Source organism: Mesoplodon densirostris, chromosome 17, assembly GCF_025265405.1.
Source record: "Mesoplodon densirostris isolate mMesDen1 chromosome 17, mMesDen1 primary haplotype, whole genome shotgun sequence".
In the NCBI taxonomy this organism is placed as follows: Eukaryota; Metazoa; Chordata; class Mammalia; order Artiodactyla; family Ziphiidae; genus Mesoplodon; species Mesoplodon densirostris.
Genome location: NC_082677.1, coordinates 562,590 through 589,799, shown reverse-complemented (window position 1 = coordinate 589,799; position 27,210 = coordinate 562,590). Strand labels below are relative to the sequence as shown.

The following is a 27,210-nucleotide window of genomic DNA, read 5'->3' as shown; positions in this document are numbered from 1 at the left end:
GAAAATGGACTCATTACTTTTTCTCCCCACATGAAGAAAGTCAGTATTTAGCACTTTACTTAAGCAATACTTACTGTCATTTTGGTTCGGGACGTCTGACAACCCTGATCTAAAAACAAACAAATTTAAAATAAGACAATATCACTTTCTTCAGGATTTTCTAAATCCATATTTCTCATTAATTTTTACTGATTTTTAAAATAGTTACTGAAGAAAATATATTTTAAGTTCTTTCAAGTAAAGAATATGAGATTTGAGAGCTGAAATACAGAGCTAAGTAGTGGAATTAACTCTTTCCCCATTTTGTCCCCTCAGAAAGTATACACTGCTTTGGGAGCAATACTATATTCTTAGACTTAACTCATTTATTAAATAAGTCTAAAGGGTTTTCGTTCTTTCTCCTACCTACCCCCAGCACATACAATTTGCTAAAAATAGTTTTCATTTAAAATTGCAAGTGACACATGATAGGCAGATCAACTTTTTTACAATTTTTCTTATAATTCTGTTTAGCTTCTCTCTACCCCCAAGTAGACTCTATTTTTTTCAACTAGCATTAAATTTTTAAGAGAATAAAACAAAAAGCAGTACATCTACAGAAACATCACTGAAGGCACTTCCACGCCGGGAAACTACGGAAGTTGCTATTAAACTATCTCTGAAATCAACTGCTTATTATCATTACCTTGAATCCAGATCTCTGAAACTAAAAACTGCTTTACAGGTTTTTCAGGTTACTGCCTAAACGATCACATACCATAATGTAAGTTTTCAGGGCCTTTCTGGGTTGTCATGTTGGGCTCGTTCTGCTGACAGTAGAAACGCAACAAGCAGTGCTGGTCGCAGAAATGCTTCATCTCCCCTCGCCACTGCACCCTCTCCCTCAGGGTGCCTTGAGATTTACAGCAGTCACACCTTGCAGCCTTGACGACAAAAGGAAGGTGTCAGACATCTCCCACGACAAGGTTTAAAAAGTCAGACATGTATTTTACAAGATTTCTAGACATTTCAGTGACTGTTGTCAAATGTGATAAAACAATGTCAGATAAAAGAGAAAATAAAATTGTAATATAAATCATAAACATACAGTAAAATCCACAAAAATTTAAAAAGTAGTAATTTACCTAATTGTCAAAATCCCTTTCTATATACTTACCAGAAGTCAAAGACCAGCATTACAAAGATAGGCTAACCAAAAAAACTGAACAGTGGTAGACCAAATTGGTATGATGGTTTTTTTTAAGATTTTTTTTTTTTGATATGGACCATTTTTAAAGTCTTAATTGAATTTGTTACAATACTGCTTCTGTTTTATGTTTTGGTTTTTTGGCCCGAGGTATGTGGGATCTCAGCTCCCTGACCAGGGATCGAACCCGCACCCCCTGGATTGGAAGGCAAAGTCTTAACCACTGGACCACCAGGGGAGTCCCAGTACAATGCATTTTAATATTACAAAATAATTTTGAGAGCCATAATGATATACTGGTCGAAGTCTCCCACAATCATACTACACTGAAAATCTCTGATTAATGAACAGATTTCCCAGGTTCAACTGAGCTCATAATGGACCCATTTAATACAACTGTATAGACCAGAATAATTTTGAAACCAGCTCTTATGCTGAGAAAATCATGGATGTTAATTTGAAATGCTTTGTTTCAATAGTTTAATATAATAAATTTGAAGGGCTTTGATACTGTTTTTTTTTTTTTAATTTATTTTTGGCTGCGTTGGGTCTTTGTTGTTGCACAGGGGCTTTCTCTAGTTGCGGTGGCTTCTCTTGTTGCAGAGCACGGGCTCTAGGTGCGTGGGCTTCAGTAGCTGTGGCTCACGGGCTCTAGAGAGCAGGCTCAAGCAGTTGCGACAAATGCGCTTAGTTGCTCCGCGGCATGTGGGATCTTCCCGGACCAGGGCTTGAACCCCTGTCCCCTTCCTTGGCAGGTGGATTCTTAACCACTGCGCCACCAGGGAAGCCCCAATAACTGTTTTAATAACAAGAACTTCAAGTTCATGTCTTAGAACACTCGGTATTTAACTAATTAAAAAACAATTATATTTTAAGATCACAAATGTGAACTACATCTAGGAAAACAATCAGCCCTAACTAGTCTACAACTTAATATGCAAAATAAAACCAACTAAAATTCATACATAAAAAGTTATACTTTATGATTGGGGAATCAATTAATCTAGGGACAGATTTTTGAGAGATTCCATTTTACCTAGATTTTGCCCATTTTCACTATTTCTTAACATCTTGATCAATGAGTGGGCCAAAAGGTATAACAATCAATTTCAAATACAGTACCTTTCATAATTAAGTTTTTTATCTACTTACAGTAGAAATAAATTACTGCAATTTTAAAAACTGCCCTTTAGTTTAGCCACCAACTTAGAAGTTTTGACAAAGCAGTAAATATCAAGTACTTGGTAGCTGGTAACAGTCACAGCTGTAGCTTTCCCTCGCTGCTCTAATCACCCAGACTTTTATACTGTGGGTTTGGAAACCACTCACTTTATGTCTCCACAGGAGTCCCATGAATCAACACTACAACAAATTCCTGGCTGGCACATGAACAAAGGGCTGTGTGGGTAAACAGGTCTTATGTAACAGACATACCCACCCAGGGTCAGAACACAGGCTCTTTATTTCTCCAGGTCAGGGATTTCTCCTGCCGAATAAATGTTAAACCAATGATGATTTGCAGTATAAATTATGACTATTAAGTGATGCCAATATTGCATCTCTTGTCCAAAAACTTGTGAGCTTAAATGGTATACTGCTGGTAATATAACATGGTAATCTCAGTAACATTAGCACTCACTATCAACCAGGTCCTAGTTTACTCAATAATAAAAAAAAGTCCCTATATAAAACTCTCACCAGCAAAGACTGTTCTTTAAAATAATCATTGAAGTGCTCCGGGTTTCCGGGATTTTTTCCTTTCTATACTTTATACTCAAAGAAAAGCCAAAGTACCACGGGAGGAACTGAGTCTAAACAGTCAAGAACACAGCAAAAGTGAAGATGAGAACCTGAAAACAAAGGCCAGGCTGCCCTCTCCATTCCACAAGCCTCACAACAGGGCGGGAAACTAAAGTCCCAATACAGTAAGTGACTTCTTAGGGCCAAATGCCAAAGTGCAGAGGCAGGATTCAAAGCAAACAGTCCAAGTCAAAACCAAGGCTTTACTAAAGTGCACCAAGTTACAAAAACAATGGAAAAACAAATGAGTTAATATGAGTAACTAGAAATAAAAATCCTAACATGTAAAATGCTGTAAGAAGGTTCTCAGTGTAACATCTAAAACCCAAATCAATTTGTATACAATTCGTATTTGTATAAAAAGTACTGTGCTGACTCTTTGTATACGGTAATATTTCCACTTACACAATAATTTAATAGGCCTAGAGCCTACAACCAAGTACATTCCACCCAAAGAATCTGAACAATAAAATCGCTTCATTATTTTATAATTATAGACATTTGGATTTCTGTCCTAACAACACTTTAAGCTCCTTTCTTCCAGGAAGTTCAAAACAAATTTAGATGATTTCAATTAAAAAAAAAAAAAAAGGAGCAAGATTAGTGCTAATTTGCAAATGGCAACAAAATATGTATGTATTTTTTCAGGAAAAAGGATAATAACAGAACTCAATACTAATTCAAGCTTAATACCATAATCAAAATTTTAGAGGTTGTGAACCTCTTGTTTTTTGGCTTGTTTTTTCCTTTTGCAGCCACTCATACAAACTCCTGGTAAAGTGCCTGGAACCACGCTAAATGGAAAATCTCACTAATGCCCATCATTCGTTACCTACACCAACACCACTACCTCCTACTCACCAGACAGGACTCTTAGGAAAGCTTAACATTCCTACAGTATAAGAACACATGTTTCTGGTTTAAAAAACACTTCGTGGTTTTCCTGTCACTGTGAAAAATCAAGGGTTGTGTATTATTTTGAGGAGGAAAAAAAAAAGTTACTGATTCAAACAGTCTAAATAATAGGCAGGTACTAATGAAACTCAGTTCAAAAACCTTAATCCAACCACTCCACTAATCCAGGAGCCTCCTCTGCAGTAACTGAGGAAAGGTCATTGGACCTACACTGACACAGCCCCTTACCTGTCTTGGACAGTTTGGGTTGATGTATACACATCCTTGTAACCTTCCACCCTCTTGTTGCCCACTTCCCCAGTCAGACCTAATTTTGCAAGGGGGAACCACGAACAAAATGAAACAGGGGATTTTATAGTCATTTATTTTAAAAAAGAATGCAGTAATAAAAGATTGGGCACTGGATACTATGCAAAGCATTCAAGTGATAAGAATTCTTCAGTTACCCAAAGGTACATTTAAAGCGAGAATATTAGGTATTTCCTTTCAAAACTTAATGTCAAAAACAATGAATGATTTTCTAAAATCAGTATTTCTGGCAGTTTATAGACAAAAAAGAAAAACACAGAAGCCCCCAAATTATTTTTCATTCAGGTATCCTTTTATGAATAAGGCTTATTAAAATGTAAGTATTAATTTGATTACAGCCCAAAGTCATGCTGTTTGACTGTTGGGGCATTTGCACTGAAGAATTTAACACTGTCACCCTTCACTACTGGTTTTTAAGGCAAATCGAAGTCTGTATTAGGGCTTCCCTGGTGGTGCAGTGGTTAAGAGTCTGCCTGCCAATGCAGGGGACACGGGTTCGAGCCCTGGTCCGGGAAGATCCCACATGCTGCAGAGCAGCTAAGCCCGTGCACCCCAACTGCTGAGCCTGCGCTCTAGAGCCCGTGAGCCACAACTACTGAGCCCATGTGCTACAGCTACTGAAGCCCGCGCGCCTAGAGCCCATGCTCCGCAACAAGAGAAGCCACCGCAATGAGAACCCCACGCACTGCAACGAAGAGTAGCCCCCGCTCGCCACACCTAGAGAAAGCCCGCGCGCAGCAACGAAGACCCAACGCAGCCAAAAATAAATAAAAATTTTAAAAAAGCCTATATTAAAAAACTGTAATTTGAAGAAAGTTTAAGAAAAGCTTATTAGTTCTATTAAGAAGTACTATGAAAGTATTCTTGGCAAACAGTGGGACTTCGGAAGTATCTTCGCTGTGTGTCAAACACCTAGCTTTTATTCTATTACAATACAAAATCCTTTTTCTCCAAAAAATTTAAACTTGTAGAAATGAAAAGAACTATCCTCCCACCTGGTTTAACATTATGCCTGGAAACATTAACTTTGAGGAAAAGTAAAACCTAATTCCTTCTAAAGAGTTATCTGGGAGAAGAAAAAAACATTAATTTTATTCTCAGCGTTTTTTGGTTGCATGATTTCAATGGCTTTTGTATTCTAATTTCGAAGAGACAGTATTTAATTAACCTCTATTTTAAATCCAAAAGGAAACCATTTTACAGGCCTGAAAACACAGATTATTCAAAAGGTCTTGTCAAGTTAAACAAACATGGGTATAACTATTATATTTTTAATTTTAAAAATATAATATCAAATACTTAAATTTAAACAAACAAAAATGTAAAGCTCTTGAAACTCTAGGTAAATACGGCGTGTGCTCCTCTGTGGCGGCATCAGCTGGGCTGGCTGCTCTCGTTGTAAACATTCCTTGATGAGGCACTTTTTATAGATTGTGGGTCACATTTTCTAATGAACTAAAATCTAAAATTCTGAGTTCTTAAATTTAAAAAGTGGAAGGGGAAAGAAGGTCAGGAAAAAAATCATAATTTGGTTGGGACTCAATTTAACACATTTTCAAGATGACCATGTAATGGTAGCAGTGGATAAGGGGACTCATGAAAAATGTCAGAAAAGACGCTGCTCGAGCAGAAAGCACAGAACACAGGGATTCTCTGACTCAGCACTGGCTGCCTCCACACAGGGCCCAATTAATTAGGAGGGGCGTTGTAATCCTATTGATTACATTAAAAATCATCACTGTTGCTTGCTTTACAAATTCCTATCATGTGTCTTTACTCCTCAGATTAGTACAGTTTGTAATAATGCTATTGTATATATTATATAAAGATTTGTGGGGTTTAAAGTAAGACAAGGAATAATAAAAATGTTTAATGTATAGAATACTGACATTAAACATAAACACAGAATGGTCACTAGTTATTTAACTAACTTTCTGAAATGCATTGCCTCCCTGAAATTTCATCATTGAACTTATAAAAACATGAGCTACAATCATCCTTTAAATAGGAAACTGGAACAAATGGCAACACCTAGAATAACTTGGTCTTTCGCCAAAGAGCACTTCTTTGCTTCCCAAAAAAGGAAACCAAACGATTTCTCTCTTTTAATTATAAGTAATATAAAAGAGAACAGGAAGAATCAAAGAAAGAAGCCAAACAGAGAAATACAGCCCATGTGTTGTGAACAAAAAACAATATCCTCCAAGAAAGACTATTTGAAAGAATTGAAGTTTTGAGTTCACAATTATACGACTGGACAGAAATCTATATGATAAACTAGTGACAGGGGTTCCTCAATATCACACGGTAACAACCTCTGTCTCAAACAGCAAAGCAAGTGGTGAAAAGGGTGACAGACAGTAAGAACAAAATGAGTTTCCACATCTGTGTCCACTAAACACCTGCATCCAAAATCAGTTTTTAAAAATAAAGCCTCCTCAACAGTGGAGGAAAAGGAGTATCTGTGTGCTAAACTGAAACTGAGCGCTTAGAGGCATCAAAGTAACATTTCCTGAGTGATTTCTCATCTGTCTGTAACAAGGTACTGATCCAGACGGAAAGGGATGCAGCCTCCAGTGTGTTAGTATTTGTGCTGTGTGTTTCTAAAATGTGAACCTTAATTCTAAGGCTTAAAGTGGTCAGAAATAACAGTAAAATAGTGAAGTAACTTTCAAAGTGCAGCAAAATCTTAGCCTATAACAACTTGGAAAGTATCTTGTTCCTCTCTTTATTTAAAAAGATGTTTGGGGACTTCCCTGGTGGCGCAGTAGTTGGGAATCTGCCTGCCAATGCAGGGGACATGGGTTTGAGCCCTGCTCCGGGAAGATCCCACATGCCACGGAGCAACTAAGCCCTTGCACCACCGCTACTGAGCCCATGTACCACAACTACTGAAGCCCGCACGCCTAGAGCCCGTGCTCCGCAACAAGAGAAGCCACCGCAATGAGAAGCCTGTGCACCGTGACGAAGAGTAGCCCCCACTCGCTGCAACTAGAGAAAGCCCACGTACAGCAACAATGACCCAACGAAGCCAAATAGATAAATAAAGAAGTAATAAATGTATGAAAGAAAAAAAAAAGATTGAACCCTGTTATAAACTATGGACTTAGGAAAAAAAAAAAAAAAACCACATCCTAAGTATCTAAAACAATTACCTGCCAATGTTCATAACTGATAAAGTACTCATCAAAAACATTTCTATTTAGTGAGATAAAGACACAAATTTGAGACAAATAATCCATTTTGTTAAACTACACTGCTGAAAATACAGATACATCTTAGTTTGGGGGCCCACGGGGCTGGCGGTACTCGCCTTGTAGTACCAGTCCTGGAACCGTCGGCAGCAGTCCTCGCTGCAGAAGTCCCTCACCACGCCGTCCAGCTCCTTCGTCGCCCCCTTCTTACACAGCTGAGAGCAGTAGTTGCAAGTCACACACCTCAATCCTAAACGCCTTGCAAAATCCTGTTTGTACAACAGTTTGCAGCCTGAGAAATATAAGGTTTTATTATTAAAACAAAAACTCATTTTTGAGGTAAGTAAGAGTTTTACAGGTCAAACAGAGCACTGGCTTTAGAAAGTGTTTATAAATTCACATATACAGTCCTCTTTCTCTCCTGATCAAAACTGTGAGATCTACTGTGATCAACACCAGCCTGTGAAAACTGCAACAGAACATGGAATGTTACAAGAGATATGGTGTGGGTTCAAATAATTCATGTTCTAAGACTTTCAAATCTAGTAACACTTCAGAACTGTTGAACCTGCTCTGTGTAAATATAATCCAATAGAATCCTGCTTAAGTATCACAAACACACCACAAATGGGCATTTTAGAGAAATGAAAAGTGGAGACTGTTGAGAGGCAATGAGCAAACTTAAAGATACCTTCAGCTAAGCAGGCATTTTAGCTCAGTTTTCTAGCCTTGCCCGTCTCTGTCACCCTAAAGGACCTTCGGGGAAGTAACACTGGTTTAATGACTCATCCAAAAACAGCATTTTGTTATTCTGTTCTTTAATCAAAACACTTCCTTTACCTACTATATAAATGCATTATTTTAACGGTCCTTACATTTAAATCTTAGTTATCCCCTATGATATCTCTATAAGGATTAAATAATCTTCATATATCTACTCATGCTGTGCACTTAAGAATGACCTTCCACTCATGTATCTACCAAAATACGACCCATCCTTTCATAGGGACTGCAACTGTTTCCTATGTAATTTACTTGGCAATTACTTACGAACTGTCCTTATGGCTTCTTTTCTGTCACTTTGAACTGTATCTTAAAACATGTTTAATATTTTACCTTTATTAGCTTTATCTTTCTAACTAGGTTTTGATGGTAGTACCAGGTATTACATGTTTTGTTATTTCTGACAGGTTCCAGCAGAGAACTAGGTGCAGTCAGAGAAAGCAAATATATTACTACACAGGAAAAAAACAGACGTCCTTTTTAACCTTTTATTGCCCAGAAAGTCCTTCCGATTGAAGATTATGTTCTTTAATGTCAATTATCTTTTTGTTTCAACTTGTCGTTCATTTTAGTAAAATCCATATAATCCAAATGATGCAAGTTCCTTGATATGTATGCTAGCCCTCAGCACTAATGCACTCTGATTTGTGAATCACTGAGACTGTCACTGCACAAAAATTCAGGTAAAAGAGTTAAATTAAATTCAGAATCAATCTCTTTAATCAAACATTACGTCACTTTTCATTACAGCTGCAATCTTAACAGTAAACGTGGTTACTTTTCATCTGGGGGACTGAGCCTTCATGAATAGGAATGCCTGCTGTAAGCAGTACCCTCTTGCAGACATGACCTCAAGTGTGAAATGCTTAATGTATAAACGGAGGCACCTGTTGAATGGACTAATAATCTTTTGATATTGCTGCCATTTCGTACTGCTTTTTTTAGGATTTTCCAACCTTTTTCTTGCCTCTAACTAGCAGTAGAAATCGATAGAAAAAGTGGATCCAGGAAGAAGGGGAAAAAAAAAAAAAAAACTGGAAAATAATTGATGAGGACAGCAGGTAGGAAAGCTGGGAGGCCAGTGCCTGGGGCCAAAGAAAGAACAGAGAGTGAGAGCCACAGAGCAGAATAGGACATTTGGGGAAAAGTAAAAATAGAAAAAGCCCAAAACCCTTAGCTACAATCCTGGCTCCTATCTCTGGAGAATCAGAATGAGAAACAAACTCCATTTTTCTAATCTGCTGCCTGGCACCAGAGCAGCGAAAAGTATAAATGAGAGGAAAGAGAATTCCTGAATGTACTAATACAAAAGCCAGTGTCTCCCTGGCATCCCAAATAGAAAACCTAAAAGTCTTTTCTGCCTGTAGTAATGCCTCGTGTGATGTTCCTTCTGGTACACTGAATACCTTTGTAGACTAGGCAGTAAATGGGCAGGGAATGAAGCCAATGGAAAATAATTCTAATCCACTTGGAAAATCAACTTTCAGATCACAATCTGTCTGTTTAGAAATAACGTGGTATGATAATGCTTTTAGTTTATTCTCAAAACTTCCTTGTAATGGAAAAACATGTTACCAAATTCTTAGAGATAAAACACCCTGAGGCCCAGAGGTCTATAAATATATATAAAATAACAGTAGAAAAGCTAACTCAATTTTTTTGTTCAGCTATACAATTGTACCACTACTCTGAACATATGTAGTTACGTATTTTGAAAATATTTCGGCAAAAAATAAACATTAAATATTAATGAAAGTTATGAACAACACTGTATATGCACTTGCCTTCACTACAGAAAGGTCTCTTAACTCCAGAGAAATTCACTGTTTCGTGAAGAGTCTTCTCCTCTTGACAGTATTCACAATATGTAACTATGCAGTGCAGCTTCTTATAGTCATCTGAACAAGTTTTGCTGCAGAATTGATGCACTTTGTTCTAAATGCACAATGGGAACCTTGGTAAGTATATGACATCCACCTCAAGAACAAGTTTAAGAAATACACAAGCCACTTTTACAGAAACAAAGTTAAGTCATTTACCTACTTAATGTTATAATCCTTAGCGATACATTTCCTATAGGCCACAGACACCCAGTTTAACTAATGCACTGCTATATTTAGACATAGCTCCACAAAATTCAATACCATTAACTACCCTAAAATTACTCAGTGAAAGAATAAAGGTATAAGTATCACTAAGACAAGATGGCAGTCTGGTGTTGCTAACAGAACTGGAGAAATGGGAAGAAAACAATGGAAGATACAACATGGATAAGCTACAAAAAGATAAGAACTATGACAATTATATCACTTTCACTCAAAAAGAAATATTCTTAAAAAAAAGAAAAAAGAAATATTCTTTGTTGAGTACAGTCAAGCAGACTCGATCGCATTCCTACCACAGCTTAATAGTGACAGACCTACTATGGGTAAAGTATTCCACTGGGGGTCATCACACGCTGTGCGGCCAAGTGTGAGACTGATTGGTTCCCTTGAAGAGAGCAAGGTTAGTAATTATTTAGTTATTTCTCCTGGCCCCAAATCCACAAGAGCCAGAGCTACTTCTCAAATATCCAGCCGACCAGGAAAGGGCGGCAGCTTTTCTCTTCCCATTTCTCCAGTTCTGTTAGCAACACCAGACTGCCATCTTGTCTTAGTGATACTTATACCTTTATTCTTTCACTGAGTAATTTTAGGGTAGTTAATGGTATTGAATTTTGTGGAGCTATGTCTAAATATAGCAGTGAATTAGTTACACTGGGTGTCTGTGGCCTATAGGAAATGTATCGCTAAGGATTGTAACATTAAGTAGGTGAATGATTTAACTTTGTTTCCGTTTTTTTCAGGGCCTCCAACATCCTTCCCGCTGTGATTTAAAGACGGTAACAGTCACTAAAACTCACCACTGGGTGCTGACAACAGGCTCAAAGAACGACTGGTTTAACTGCTCTTGAGACGGCACCAAACACAAGAACCAAACTAACCACTTCTCTAGGGACTAAATGATACACTGTCAGAGTTCCGAAGTGCTGTAGAAATCACGCAGTCCAGTTCTGGGGATCACCTTCTGCCTAAGACTCAGATACGGAGGGATTGGCCAAGAGCCACTATTAAGTTTGGCTCAAGAGCAGCTGTTGTTAGCACTACAGCTTGTACACCATTTATTACATACTCCATGCCCTTAAAAACATGGAAAGAAAGAATAGCCGAAGGTGAACACTGCTCCAGGAGCAGCATCCAGCCAGGGCCACCCTGTCCCATCCTCCTCCCACCCCCATCCATCCATCCATTCCTTACTGCCCCCTTACTGAACCAAACATTAATGCTCACAGTTTTTGCTACGGCAAAAAGACGCGGCAAAGTAAATTAATAAACTGGTGAAGGAAAGAGTGATGAGAAAGGGAGAATAAAATTTATATTAGGATTCCTTTATTAAAACACAATTATAAAACGTTAATGACAACATGGTAAACATAAGGCAATGTAAGATACTACAGTTAACAGACAATACTTATAAAGATGGGGGGTGGGGAAAGAGACGGGAACAACACTGCACAAACAAAAGACACCCCAGGTATGTGGCTAAAATGACATTCTGTACGCTACTATGAACACAATATATTGTGAATATGACTTCAATAATTTTTTGTTTGACCTAAAAAGAAACAGATCCTTTCTTGGTGCTACTCCCACATAAAAAAAGCAAATAATCCAATCATCACATAATCTGAACTAATCCTTATCCACTAAGAAATAGGTTCTCAAATGGAAATGTCATAGTTACTCTACCAGATTTTCATTTTAGCACTAGATAACATACATTAACAAAATAGGACTTGCCTCCCATTCCAGGATTTCTGGCTTTGAACAAAAGGAATTTTTGCAATAGTTGCACTTCAACTGAATATCACTTGGAGCTACAAACTGGCCGTTGGGAGATGACTGCATGCTGAGAGCCTAAAACAAAGCACAAAACACACGGAATCTGAGGTGGATTTTAGAAGTTTTTTTTGTGTGTGTGACGACCATCAAATATCAACGACGTCCAGGAAAATAGTACCTATCTTTCTTAAATACTTATTTCCTCAACGTATAAAATTACATTTCTAAATTTTGTCTTTAAAAATACTAGTATGCTAAGTTCGTTTTATGAAACTGAAGTTCATTTTCTACCACGATTCCTACTAACTATTTAAAATAATACGGAAAAGGAAAAAAAATCATAAAGTTCAATTATGATTTTTTCTTTAAGAAAATACAAGCAAATAATAGTGAGGTCAGTTCACCAAGTTCTGAACTAGTAAATAAACACAAAAGAACCTAGCTCCGGGGCCTCCCTGGTGGCGCAGTGGTTGGGAGTCCGCCTGCCGATGCAGGGGATACGGGTTCGTGCCCCGGTCTGGGGGGATCCCATGTGCCGCGGAGCGGCTGGGCCCGTGAGCCGTGGCCGCTGGGCCTGCGCGTCCGGAGCCTGTGCTCCGCAACGGGAGAGGCCACGACAGTGAGAGGCCCACATACCGCAAAAAGAAAAAAAAAAAAAAAAAAAAAAAAGAACCTAGCTCCTAGTTCTGCCTCTAGTAGCTAATTTACTAATGATTTGTTGCATTATTGCCATCATTTTCATTCCAAGTCCATCCATGAAAATAGCCTTTTTATACTTTTTTTAAAACAAAGTTGGGGGGGGGGGTAAGCTTTACAGACTGGTATTGATGCCAGAAATTTATTTTAGTTTTATTACATTTTTAAGAGTTAAAACGATTTACAGAGTAGAAAAAGATATAAGCATACATAGGCTTTAAAAGTTTTGTTCTGGGACTTCCCTGGTGATCCAGCGATCAGGACTCGCACTCTCACTGCCGATGGCCTGGGTTCAATCCCTGGTCAGGGAACTAAGATCCCACAAGCCAGGCAGCATGCCCAGCAAGGGGGGCGGGGAATTTGTTCTAATTTCTAATCTGAGTGATGAGTAGAGTATGCTGATATTTAATTATCACTCTTTAACCCATATTACATATAATCTGTTGAATGTATGAAATAGTACAAAATTTTTCAAGGCAGCAATGGAGGGAGAAAAAAACCTTTATCATTTTAAAACTTCGACATACATCATACGACAGTTAGAATTTGTGAAAAGAAAGAAAACACGCTTATTTAAGACCGTAACTACCAGGTGAATGAATTATTTAAAAAAATAAAACCCAGCAACAATACCCTTACCTTAGTGTTTCCAAAAAACTGAAGTCCATTAAAGTTAATTATCCCTTCAAAACAAATGAAATGTTATCCTATTATCTTACTATGAAATGGAAAAACATCTAAGGAAGACATAAAACTTCAAGATCTACGGTTTGCTTTAAGATAAAGAAAAAATGCTGCTTTTCTATTTGTCAACTTTGTACTTTTGTGCAGTCACAGAGTGATGAGGCTGCCCTACAGGCTTATCTTGGATGCATTCCTCCGAAGTAAGAGTCTAAATTGTTTCTTTAAAATATACAATGTATATACACAAATGTTCTTATCAAATGATGGGCAATACAAGTTTCAATTAAATGAAAAAAGTAGTGAAAACATTTTTAATTCACATTTCAGTTTACCCAACATCAAAAAGGAAGAAAGTTAAAAATCTGACAAAGACACTGTCCTCCTCTCCCATAATTAACCCTTAGTCCTTAATTTCTATTTTGAGAAGAACCAACAAGTGGAAAGCAATGTTTACCACTCTCAGGATGTATCAGGGGCCACATCCCAACTTCCAAAAGAAAAGTTTAATCTTGAATGTGGTTAATTACCTAAGCTCAGGCAAGGTCTAACTATTAACAAAAACAACATTCCCCTGGCTGAATTCAAACTAATGAACTCAATCTAGCCTGAAATTTCATACACATCAGGTAAGCCACTTAACTCATACTGAATCCCCAACTACTCCACCTTACTGGTCCACCAGCTTACATCTGAACACATCCAGCAGTCCTGTCCTGAGACTATCCATACTCCAGCTCTGACAACTATGTCAGAGAGCTCTTCTTTACACTGACCGAAACGAAAAACGTCTCCCTGAAGCTGATCTTGAATGAACCGACGGCCGACCGGGACGAGTCCCGTCTCCAGTCCCACAGCAAATTTCTAAGACGTGAAGAAAACGTGCACACTTGTCACTTCCGGGGTAAGGGTACCTACATCCTCCACCCACTTAACATAAAACAGAACCCGTAAAAGTCAGATGCTACTCAAACCATCTGCTAAGAAACAACTGCACGGCAGGCACTGAGCTCAATAACACTATGTGGAAATGAATCAAGAAAAACCTCATTCAAAATGGGGCCAGGAAGGTGGGCGGCTAACTTCAGACCAGCAGGAGGAGAGGTGCCTGCTTGCCCAGCAACCCAGGGGCAACCCAGCGGTGAGCAGCCCCACCCGGGACGCTCGCCCTCCTCCAGCCCCCCAGGCTCCAATCTCACCCAGCTCCCCCCCCTCCCTCCCCTCCTTCAGTCTCCAGGCGTGCCCGTGGGGCCGCCTCCTCAGCTACTCCGAGTAAACTCGTTTGCTGGCTAGACCACTCACCCTTTTGTTTTAAAGGCTGGTAGCTAAAATTTACTTTCCTTCCAAGTCTGTATCATAAATAACAATTAAGAAGTCAATTTCGAGCAACTGTGCTTAGAGAGCTGGTGAAGCTACCTCTGCGCTGACTCCAGAATCTCTACCCTCCAATTTGACCCTCAACAAAATATGTAAAAATCAGCACATTGAATAAAGATGAAGTACATTACATCGTTAATTTTCTTTGTGTATTTTACTGGAAGCATTAGGCAAAGTAAATAACAAACCTGGAATTTAGCCACACAATTGGAATTGCAAAAGTTATACAGTTTTCCATCAGGCATTGTGGCTTGATACTGAGGTAAAGAGTTTCGCTTACAAAAATGGCAAATAATTCCCAAACCTAGGAGAGAAAAAGTACATATCTGATTTTTTATAAAATAATCCAAGTTTTTTAAAAAAAATCTTAATTGACCTCTGAGAATAGTTTAATGAAACTTTATGTAAATGTTATTTTATTAATTTCTGAGATTATTTGCACCTTAAAAAAATACTGTCATAAAAGAAGACTGATACTATGTCTAAAACATACACAGATACATGAAACAATCTCAGCTTTAGATCATGTCTGAATGGAAAACAATTTGAGTTAGGAGTGCAGACATGGGCAGAGCTTCACCAATCATTTAAAAATTAACTGATCAAAAGCATTAAAGTTTGCACTAAGGAAGTTCAGTGTGATAATAAAGATAAACCAGTTACGCAGTTAAAAGTGAGCGTAAAAAGAAAGTCAGAGGAGAAAGAGTAGTTAAGAAATTATTAATGTTACTAAAGTTTTTTAAGTTTCCAAATACCTGAGACTTACTTTGTGATTTTGCATATTTTGTCTTGTGACTGTTCATGCAAGCAGTTGAACAATAAGGCTCCATATACCCATTAGGACCTATACACTGAGTCATATCAAAAAACCTGCACTGTGTTCGGCAGCCAGTACAAGTGGTCAGTTTTCCATATTTCTAAAATTTGAAACATAAAAAGAAAATTAAAAATTTAACTAGAACAAAATATTGTACTCTTCATTATACTTTTTCTCTCTGCAAAACAATTCTGTTCATCTCTAATCAGGCTTAGTGCGTCAGAAGTCTTCATCTGATGCAGAGAGTTAACTGCAATGCAGCTATATCAGGGTCAAACAAAACTATGATCTACGCTGTCTCCTTCCAAAATAGTGGTTTTCCCTATTCATAGAATCCTTACATATAAGTAAGTAGAAACTGAAGAGGTAAGAAAGGCACAGTGTTTTCTGTTCACAAGGACACACCTCCTTGTCATGCAACAGAAGGAATTAAATGAACCTACAAACTAGTAAGTCCTGGTAATCGAACAACTACCCTCCCTCAGGGCTGAGCTGCTATCGTCCCAAGGACTCGGACACGTCTCTCAAAACTGATGTTACACCTTTCTACTACATTTAAAGCCTCGTTCAACCAAAATAAAATATAAAAACTTTAACATTGTTTTAGTTTAAAAAAACTTCATTCAAAGTGATTGTTGGTTATTAAAGTTAATAATTAGTCAATAGGTAATAATAAAGTCATTCGTGTCAAAGGTGAATACTGCCAACCCTGATGTAATTCAGAGAATGAGGTAAGACCAAAGGAGGAAAGGCCAAAGGAGGTGCAGCTTGGAAATTACTAGACAAAAGCAGTATCACTGAAATATGGACAGTCTTACAAAAATACAATTCAGACGAACTGGTGTGTTTGCATTTAAAAATTGACTTGATAGTCACAATTAGAAATCAAACAAAAGTAAAAGCAAGCCTTTAAAAGTGCAACTTGTATTTGACTTCTTTTCTGAACTGTAACAGAACTGTCATAATCAGTTAAATCAAATATCACATGTCACGATGCAAAGTAATCGTACAGTCAGTCCTCCGCATTCGTAGACGCAAGGTCATTTTATAGAAGGGACTTGAGCATCCGTCTTTCCACATGATGTTTAGATTACTTCATGCATCTTCGCACCCAACACCACCTAGTACAATATGATGACATAAGAAGTGCTCAACGTTCCATGGATGGATGAATAATAGATGTCAGGGAAGAAGACAATCAGGCCAAAAATAACAAAAAAATGAGTAAACTGCATGGATAAATTTCACAAATGCCACAGGATTTGAGAAAATAAAATAAGAAACTGAAGGTAAAAACGTTAGCCAAAAACAACTTAACATCAACACCAAAAAAAGAAAAAAGGAAAAACCTTCTCAGCATACAATTAATATAAAAGTCATGAGAAAACACAGCTATTTCCATGCCAGGAATGCGTGTTCTATTCCTAGTGGTTCCTTATTGACTTAAACATCACCCAAAGGAAGCAGTAAGTTTTACTTTTCAAAGTGGAAACCAACTCATTCTTCAAGCTCTGATATGCTCAAAAAAAAAAAGAAAAGAGAAGAAAAACCAAAAAGAAAAACTTATCAATAGCAAAAGGATACTAACACGGAAAAAATAAGAATAACTGCAAACCTATTCAGTCTGATTCTGACTCTCCCAATGTTCGGGACAGCAGAGGAGAAGGCTGTTGTTCTGTTTGGAAGGACAACATGTTTTCCTGGGGCCTAATATAATAATTTAAATTTTATTTATATAGGAAGAAGTATCAAGGAAAACACATCAATGAAACAAAGAAAAATAAAAGAATGTTTAGAACCTGGCACCACAGTACAAATGAGGAACACTAAAAATATCAGGACACCTGCCATTGTATCACAGAGTTACAGAGAGAAAAATAAAGCAGCTCCCAGCAGGTGGATGTGAGACCTCCACAGAGCAGCATCTATGAAGAATTCTTTTACAGCTATAAATGAGGTCCAATCATCCATTCTAATCTTGCAATAGATTTTTTAACTTATTAGAAATATCCTTCAAGTCGACAATGATTTTACTGCCACAATGGTTAAGTAATTCGTAAGTTTTAAGACGTACCCAAAAAAAGTAGACCAGTTGACCTGGGTCAAGTAAGCAAGAAGCTAAGCAACTGGTCCCCACTGAGAAATAGTTTTGTGTGAAACTGAGGAAAACAGGATCATTAACACTGAAAACTCTTTAACAGCCACTTTCACAGTTGCCAGTACTTCAACAACAAAAAGGCCCATCCAACGGGAGAGTATTAGCAAAAAAGATACATGCTGTCATGCCACGTTTTCTCTGTTCCCTATGTAAACAACATAATCATATTTAAATTTCATGCACCCTACAAATATTCATTGAGTGATTTAAGGAACAAAACTAAGTGGAACAAATTCACAATTATTATATTCCCCATTCAGGCATGGGGGGGAAATAAATTATAAATTCAGTAAAAGGAGTATGAGGTAGATGTGATAGAAACAACACTGGTGAGGTAAAACGAAAAAATAATGGGGAGTTTGCGGCAAATGGGCTCGTTTTCAGTCTAGTCATTGAAAAAAGGTGCCTTACATTTTCATGTTAACCAGCTCCACATGAACATCAAAATTAACCATCACATAATTCTAAAACTTCTCCCTAATTTTTCCTTTTAGATGTAAGTAAAATATCTCATTTACTACATTTTTAACCAAGCAAGTGGACGGCAAGGGTAGGCGCTCAAGAGATAAAGTCTTGATGGACTTGTTACTGCAAATCTAATCTAGGAAATGGGCACAAGTGTGGCTGCACAGAACTGACTTCCTGGCCACATCCAGATACAACTGAAAAAAACTTAGGTCCATGACATCACATGGAAAAGTTATTATCTTTATATTCATTAACATCTAACTGAAATGTAGCTTTCTTTTCATTCTGATTAGAGGTAATAAACCACATTAGTTTTAGCAAAACCTGCTAAAACAAAAATCCCCAACTTTTTATCTTATACTGGCAGGTGGCTCAATATATCATTGATGTCCAACATTACTTCAAAAAACATTATAGTGGGCTTCCCTGGTGGCGCAGTGGTTGAGAGTCCACCTGCCGATGCAGGGGACACGGGTTCGTGCCCCGGTCTGGGAGGATCCCACATGCCGCGGAGCGGCTGGGCCCATGAGCCATGGCCACTGAGCCTGCGCGTCCGGAGCCTGTGCTCCGCAATGGGAGGGGCCACAACAGTGAGAGGCCCGTGAACCGCCCCCCCAAAAAATTATAGTTAATAACCACTATACCTTATTACTTAATGCGTTAATACAGTGTATATATATCACATTTCAAAAATTTTTAAATATTTTGATAACTATATTTGGAATAATTGGTTCTAGTTGTAATAATAGATATTTTATTTTATGCATTTAACAGCATGCTGAGAAACCATCTAACCATGTTACCAAAGGAGTCCAAAGCATAAAAATAGTGAAGAATCCTGTGGAGAGGGGGATAGTGATAAAACTTCAACAATGACATGCTATTATACTAATTTTTAGACTAAGTGAAGGTTAAGAGATAAATTCAAGTAAACCTTATACTTCTTTTATTCACTCAAGTTGACTCTCAGTCAACTGTATAACTCATTATATAGAAATTTTATATAGAAAGGACAGATAGGAAAATAGTAGGCAAAGATGTTAAAAGAGCTACTATGATAAATACGCTGATATACTCAAGAAACCCATGGAGGAAAACTATGAACACAGTGAGGCCAGGAATAGAGGACATAAAAGACCCAGATGGAACCTCTAGAGATAACCAGTAAAGTCCAAGACAAAAAATACACCACATGGAGCCAACAGTTGATTAGAAGAGATTAGTAAAACTAAAGACACATTACAAGGTCTCTAAAATGAAGCCAGAAGGAAAACAAGACTTTAAAAACCTCAATAAATAATAGAGCCACCGTGACCATGGGACAGGAGCAGGAAATCTAATACACCTGGAATTAGGGTCTCAGAAGAACAGAGGGAGAAACTGAAAAAAACTTGTTTTTAAATAATGGCTTATGATCCTGGATTGGATGCTATACAATTATTTTTCCTCAATTTGCTATAACAGACATTAATGAACAAAATTTGAATAAGGTCTATAGGTTAATCAGTGGTATTATATCAATATAAAATTCCTTATTTTGATCACTGTACTACAATTATAATTATTCTTAATTGTATACATTTATTATTCAAGTCCTAATTTATTCATGTGGCTTAATGGGAATATAGATTTGGAAACATTTTTTGCAAGAAAGGATTTTTCCCCCTCCTCTTTCAGGTAGGCACAAGAGAAGGACTCTTATATCCTATATTTAAATGCCACTGGGGGCTTCCTTAGTGGCACAGTGGTTAAGAATCGCCTGCCAATGTAGGGGACATGGGTTCGAGCCCTGGTCCAGGAAGATCCCACATGCTGCGGAGCAACTAAGCCTGTGCGTCACAACTACCGAGCCTGCGCTCTAGAGCCCACGAGCCACAACTACCGAGCCTGCGTGCCACAACTACTGAAGCCCGCACACCCTAGAGCCCACACTCTGCAGCGAAGAGAAGCCACCACAATGAGAAGCCCGCGCACCACAACAAAGAGTAGCCCCACTTCACCACAACTAGAGAAAGCCCGTGCGTAGCAACAAAGACCCAACACAGCCAGAAGTAAATAAATAAACAAATAAATTTATTTTTTTTAAATGCCCACTGAGGTCAAGGACTGTGCATTAAAAATCTATATCTTAAAATAATTTTTTAATAACATAAATACCTAAAAGCAAATGAGTGCATCACAAGAAAACACATGTAAAATTTAGTGAAATGAGAAAGTTTGTCGGTCTTGAGATAAAGTAAGAAAATAATCATCATCTGACATATTTTAAGTTCATAAATGTTAATACACTTCAAAACGTACACGATTTTTCAGACACACAATAAAGGCAGTAGCAGAGCATGTCATGTCGAGGCCTTAACCCCAGCCACACTCTTGCTTACCTCAGGCTGCATTAAGAAAGAGTCCTGCATGTGATCGCGAACCTCCTTCAGAAAGCTTGGATGGCTACCTACCTAAAAAAAGATTTTAAAAGGCTTTATAAAAAGATATAAAGAAAGGCTGCTAGATCGAAAGGTCAACAAGCAATCTGTAAAAGTTGATTCTTAATTACCTGTTTTGTGACTTACAACCTCGTTCCAACTTTTAAAAATGCCTATCTGTCTTACAGTGCCACTGACCAGCTTACAGAATAATTATTATATATCATAACTTTATAATTATCCTATAAAAAAATAATAGTAACTAGATAAAAAAGAATTAAAAACAGACCCTTAGATTTGACTCACCTCTAAGTAGACCTTGCAAAAAAAATCACATATTTCTCTTAGATGACAATGTATTCTAAATGTATTTAGTAAAATCTATTAATAATACATAAAACGGTATCTCAGCAGTTCCCTGGCAGTCCAGTGGTTAGGACTCGGTGCTTTCACTGACGTGACCCTGGGTTCAATCCCCGATCAGGGAACTAGGATCCCACAAGCCTTGCAGTGCGGCCAAAACAAACAAACAAACAAAACAAACAAAAACAAAAGAAAACTGATTTGGAAATTACACAGTTACAGTTTTCATCATCTGCAAACGGGTTGTTTTGGAAACTCTTTTTAAAGCACATATAACAGCTTCCAGCACATAGAAATTTATATCCTTACTCTTTGCAGAAAGCATCCTGCTTTCCTTACAAGTCAAAATACTATGCAAGAAAATGGAAAATAGTCTCCTAGAGTAATGGAAATAAAAACAAAAATAAACAAATGGGATTGAATTAAACTTAAAAGCTTTTGCACAGCAAAGGAAACCATAAACAACACAAAAAGACAACCTACAGAATGGGAGAAAATATTTGGAAATGATGCAACTGACAAAGGATTAATCTCCAAAATATACAAACAGCTCATGCAGATAAATATGAAAAAAAAAGTCAAAAATGGGCAGAAGACCTAAACAGATATTTCTCCAAAGAAGACATATAGATGGCTAAGAGGCACATGAAAAGATGCTCAACATCATTAGAGAAATGCAAATCAAAACTACAATGAGGGCTTCCCTGGTGGCGCAGTGGTTGAGAGTCCGCCTGCCGATGCAGGGGACACGGGTTCATGCCCCGGTCCGGGAAGATCCCACATGCCGCGGAGCCTGCGCGTCCGGAGCCTGTGCTCCGCAAGGGGAGAGGCCACAACAGTGAGAGGCCTGCGTACCGCAAAAAAAAAAAAAAAACTACAATGAGGTGTCACCTCTGGCCAGTCAGCATGGCCATCACCAAGAAACCTACAAACAGTAAATGCTAGAGAGGGTGTGGAGAAAGGGAACCTTTCTACCCTGTGGGTGGGAATGTATTTGGTGCAGCCATTATGGAGAACAGTATGGAGGTTCCTTAAAAAACTAAAAATAGAGCTACCATATGATCTGGCAATTCCACTCCTGGGCATCTATCTGGAGGAAACCATAATTTGAAAAGATACATGCACCCCATTGTTCACTGATGCGCTATTTACAATAGCCAAGACATGGAAGTAACCTGAATGTCCACTGACAGAGGAATGGATAAAGAAGATGTGGTATATATACAATGGAATATTACTCAGCCATAAAAAGAATGGAATAATGCCATTTGCAGCAACAAGGGATGGACCTAGATAGAGATTATCATACTAAGTGAAGTAAGTCAGACAGAAAGACAAGTATCATATGATATCCCTTATATGTGGAATCTAAAAAAAAAATGATACAAATGAACTTATTTACAAAACAGAAGTAGACTCACAGATATAGAACAAACTCATGGTTACCAAAGGGGAAAACGGGGGGGAGGGGGGCAGGGATAAATTAGAAGTTTGAGATTAAAATATGCACACACCACTATATGTAAAGTAGATAACCAGCGAAGACCCACTGTACAGCACAGGGAACTACACTCAACAGCTTGGAATAATCTACAATGGAAGAGAATATAAGAAAAGAATATATAGATTTATGTGTACATATAACCAAGTTACTTTGCTGTACACGTGAAACTAACACACTGTAAATCAACTATATTTCAATAAAAATTAAAAATTTTTTTAAATAAAAAAAATTTTTTAAGAAAATGGAAAATACTGAAAGCCAAGTGTTGAGCACTAGACCGTCCCCACTGCCGGGATCTAGATGATTAATCACCTGTATCTGTACACTCCAGACACTAACTGGGCTACACGGACAGGGATAAACAACAAGAGCGGCCAACTTAGATGTTAGAGACAAAAGGCTGGGGGTGGAGGAATGCGGGAGCAGGGACCAAAAAAATCACTGTACAGTGTTAGTTCCCAGGCTTTAGAAAAAGAAGACATTCACTAGAGCATCACTGCAGTGCTCTCCAAACATGTCTGAGTATGTCCCTTTATCAGTAACAACACACACACAGATTCCCTCTTATTTACTTAAAATTATGAACAAATAGTATGAGAAATATAAAAACTATGACAACTAAAAAAAAAGATGAAACACTACTTTGAAGTAAGCTTTATTTATTGATATTATGAAGAATACTTTCTCTGTCCTCTGGAGGAGAATCATCCTGGTGCCAGTGGGGCTGCAGCGAGTGCAGTAGCAGGCCCTCCTGGAGCCCAGAGGGGAGGGAGCCAGAGCCACAGAAGGAGACAGTCAAAAGATGCTCACGCCGAAAGCACTGATACCCTAGGATTATGCACCAACGATTTTAAAGCAGCCATGATAAAAATGCTTCAACAAGGGAAAAAAACACAACAATTAAAAAATAGAAATTCTCATCAAAGAAATAGAAGGTCCAAATGGAAACTGCAGGACTGAAAACAGGGGCAAAAGTCCTATGCAGAAAAATTCCAAGTAACTATATACTCCACCTTAAAGGAGAGTGACTTTCTTCCAAACATTAAACAAGGAACGGAGGCGGGGGGGCGGCGGGGGCTTTCCAGTGGAGAATCCTGACACCACTTGAGCGAGGTGATCTACATCAACGTCAACAGTCATAAGTCATGTTGAGACATGTACCCTTCCTTGTTATGTGATGAAAACTGCAAAAGTGCAAAAGGCCAACACCTCTGTCATCTCCCTCCTAAAGCCAGAGCCCAGTCTGTCTAGAGGTGAAAGCAGAGGGGACTCTTACAATACACTTGACTCCTAAAAACTGTCAAGCTCGTCAAAAACAAGAAAAGTCTGAGAAAATGTCACAGCCAAGAGGAGCCTAAGGTGACACAACTGCTGAATATGATGTGGCGTCCTGGATGGGATCCTGGACCAGGAAATGGACATTATTCAGATTTTCTTAATTTTTACGTAAACTATGGACTTTACATACTAATAATATTTCAATATGAGTCCACTAGTTGTAACAAATTATCATACCAATTTAAGGTGTCAATACAGAGAGAAACGGTGAGGGGAGGGGCTATACTATGAGAACTCTGTATTTTCTGATCAATGTTTCTGTAATACTGAAACTGTTCTAAACAAAATAAAGTATTAGTAAAATAAATAAATAACCACCACCAAAAAAACCCTAATGGATGGGACCAAGAGCAGAATGGAAAAGACAGAGGACAGGACCATGGAAGGGGAAAAGAGAAATTATCCAATCTGAATATCAGAAATAACACAGCCTTGGAGGTAAAAATAAAGAAGAATAGAGCCTCGGGGACCTGCAGGACTGTAACTATAGTAATATAATAACTACATTATTAGAGTCCCGGAGGAAGAGGAAAAAGAGGGCAGGGCTGAACGAGTACTCAGAAGTCTGAAAACATTGCAAATTAGGCAAAAGACTAATTTCAGGGAGAAGAAGCTGAAAGAACCCTAGAATGGATAAACCACAAGAATCCCCACAATACACCACAAATTTCTAAAAAAAATTTTAACATCAAACAAAATAAACTTTAAGTCAAAAAACTAATACAAGAAACAAAAGAAAACAAAACCATACTGGAAAAAGGGTAAATTCATCAGGAAGATATAACAATTATAAACTTTTTCACCAAATATCAGAGACCCAAAATATATTAAGCAAACATTGACAGAAGTGAAGGGAAAAACAGGCAATTCTACAGTAACAGCTGTAGAACTCAATACATACACCCATTTCAATAATGAACAGACCAGCCACACGGGATTTTGGCACTTATGTACAGGATATGAATAACACTACAAGCCACTATGTTCTCCCCAAGTGCACATGAAACATTCTCCAGGAAAGACCATATGTTAGGTTACAAAAAAGTCCCAATAAATGTATAAAGGTTGAAATCGCAGAGTATCTTTTCCAATCATAACAGAATGAAATAAAAAATGAATAACAAAAACAAAACTAGAAAATTTACAAATACAGGGATATAAAAACTACACACTCTTAACCAATGGGTCAAAGAAGAAATCACAAGGGAAATTTTTCAATACTTAACAGATGAGTCAAGGCAAAACCAAAATATACCAAAAGTGACAGGATGCAGTGCAAACAGTGCTCAGAGGAAAAATTATAACTGCAAATACCTATTTTTGAAGAGAAGATCTAAATCGAATACATAACTTACACCTGACACCTTAAAGAAACAGAAAAAGAGAGAAAGCTAAACCCAAGACAGCAGAAGAAAGGAAATAATAGAGTGCAGAGAAATAAAGAGCATGAAAATATAATCACTGAAACAAAAAGCTGGCCAATGAAGAGACCAAAAAAAGCCAACAAACCTTTAGTTAGACTAAGAAAAAAGACACAAAGAACAAAACAGAGAAACAAAAGTAGGGACAGTACTACAAATATTCCCTAAGAAAGGACTGTGAGAAAATGCTATGAATAATATACACCAACAACTGGATAACCTAGATGAGACAGAAATCCCTTAAAAAATGCAAACCAGGGGCTTCCCTGGTGGCGCAGTGGTTGGGGGTCTGCTTGCCAAATGCAGGTGGCTCGGGTTCGAGCCCTGGTCCGGGAGGATCCACATGCCACAGAGTGGCTGGGCCCACGCGCCACAGCTACTGAAGCCCATGCGCCTGGACCCCGTGCTCCGCAGTGTGAGAGGCCACTGCAGTGAGAAGCCCGCACGCCGCAACGGGGACCCAAAGCAGCCAAAGGTAAAAAAATTAATTAAATGAATAAATAAATACCTGGAGTGGTTTCCGTTTAAAAAAAAAAGCAAAACACCAAAACTGACTCAGGAAGAAACAGAAAATATCAACAGACCTGTAAGAAGTAAAGAGACTGAATCAGTCATCAAAAGTTTTGCAGCAAAGGAAAGCCAGGATCAAATGACTTCGCTGGGACATTCCGCCAAACATTCAAAGAGGAGCCAACACAGATTCTTCTCAAACTCTCCCCAGGTCAGAACAGGGTGGACACCTCCCACTCCTATTCCATTAGGCCACCACTACCCTGAATCCAAAGACAGACAGACAGTACAGACAAATATCTCTTACAAATATACATACAAAAATCTAAAGGAAAATATCAGTAAGGCAAATTCAGCAGCAGATTAAAAGTATTACACACCATAACCGAGTGGGGTTTATCCCAGTAATGCAAATGTAAAATAATCAATGTAATATACCACATGAATAGAATGAAGGTAAAAACCACATGATAATCTCAAATGATGAAGAAAAAGTTTAACAAAATTCAACACCCTTTTATGATAAAAGACAATCAACAAACTAGGAATAGAAAACCACCTCAACGTAACAAATGCCATATATGAACAACCCATAGCTAACAGCATACTCAAAGGAGAAAGACACAAATCTTTCCCTCTAAGGTCAGGAACAAGAAAAGGATGCCTACTTTTGCCACTTCTATTCAACATGATAGTGAAAGTTCTAGCCAGAACAAGTTAGAAAAAGAAATAAAAGACATCTAAATTGGGAAGGAAGAAGTAAAACTATCACTACTGGAGATGAACTGACTCTATATAAAGAAAACCCAGGGATTTCCCTGGTGGCACAGTGGTTAAGAATCCGCCTGCCAATGCAGTGGGACACTGGGTCGAGCCCTGGTCCGGGAAGATCCCACATGCTACGGTGCAACTAAGCCTGTGTGCCACAACTCCTGAGCCTGCGTCTAGAGCCTGAGAGCCACAACTACTGAGCCCACATGCCATAACTACTGAAGCCCGCGTGCCTAGAGCCTGAGCTCTGCAACAAGAGAAGCCACTGCAATGAGAAGCCTATGCACCACAATGAAGAGTAGCCCCTGCGCGCCGCAACTAGAGAAAGCCTGCACGCAGCAACGAAGACCCAACGCAGCCAAAAATAAAAATAAATAAATTTATAGAAAAAGGAAAAAAAAAGAAAACCCCAAGGGATCAACAATAAAGCTACTAGAGCTAATAAAGACCTAAGTAAATGAGAAAACATCCCATGTTCATACATAGGAAGCTTTGACATTGCAGAAATGTCAGTACTACCCAAAGCGATCTACAGAATCAATGCAATCACTTTCAAAATTCTAAAAGCCTTTTCTGCAGGAATGGAAAAGTCATACAAAACTACAATGGGGTTAGAGT

General features: G+C 38.2%; 1 protein-coding gene across 4 annotated transcripts in view; it reads right to left on the bottom strand.

Moving 5' to 3' along the window:
• Window positions 1-27,210, bottom strand: part of LOC132477333 (zinc finger MYM-type protein 2) — an 85,591-nt gene that overhangs the window by 21,352 nt on the left and 37,029 nt on the right. For 3 of the 4 annotated variants that reach the window (XM_060079619.1, XM_060079615.1, XM_060079617.1), the window contains 8 exons: window positions 20,647-20,718; window positions 15,589-15,739; window positions 15,011-15,126; window positions 12,027-12,143; window positions 9,972-10,122; window positions 7,524-7,696; window positions 758-923; window positions 75-109 (listed from right to left, as the gene is read on the bottom strand). In XM_060079619.1, the coding sequence (XP_059935602.1) occupies window positions 75-109; window positions 758-923; window positions 7,524-7,696; window positions 9,972-10,122; window positions 12,027-12,143; window positions 15,011-15,126; window positions 15,589-15,739; window positions 20,647-20,718 (981 nt within the window). The remainder of the gene's footprint in view (window positions 1-74; window positions 110-757; window positions 924-7,523; window positions 7,697-9,971; window positions 10,123-12,026; window positions 12,144-15,010; window positions 15,127-15,588; window positions 15,740-20,646; window positions 20,719-27,210) is intronic. The other variant, XM_060079616.1, reaches the window with a different exon arrangement.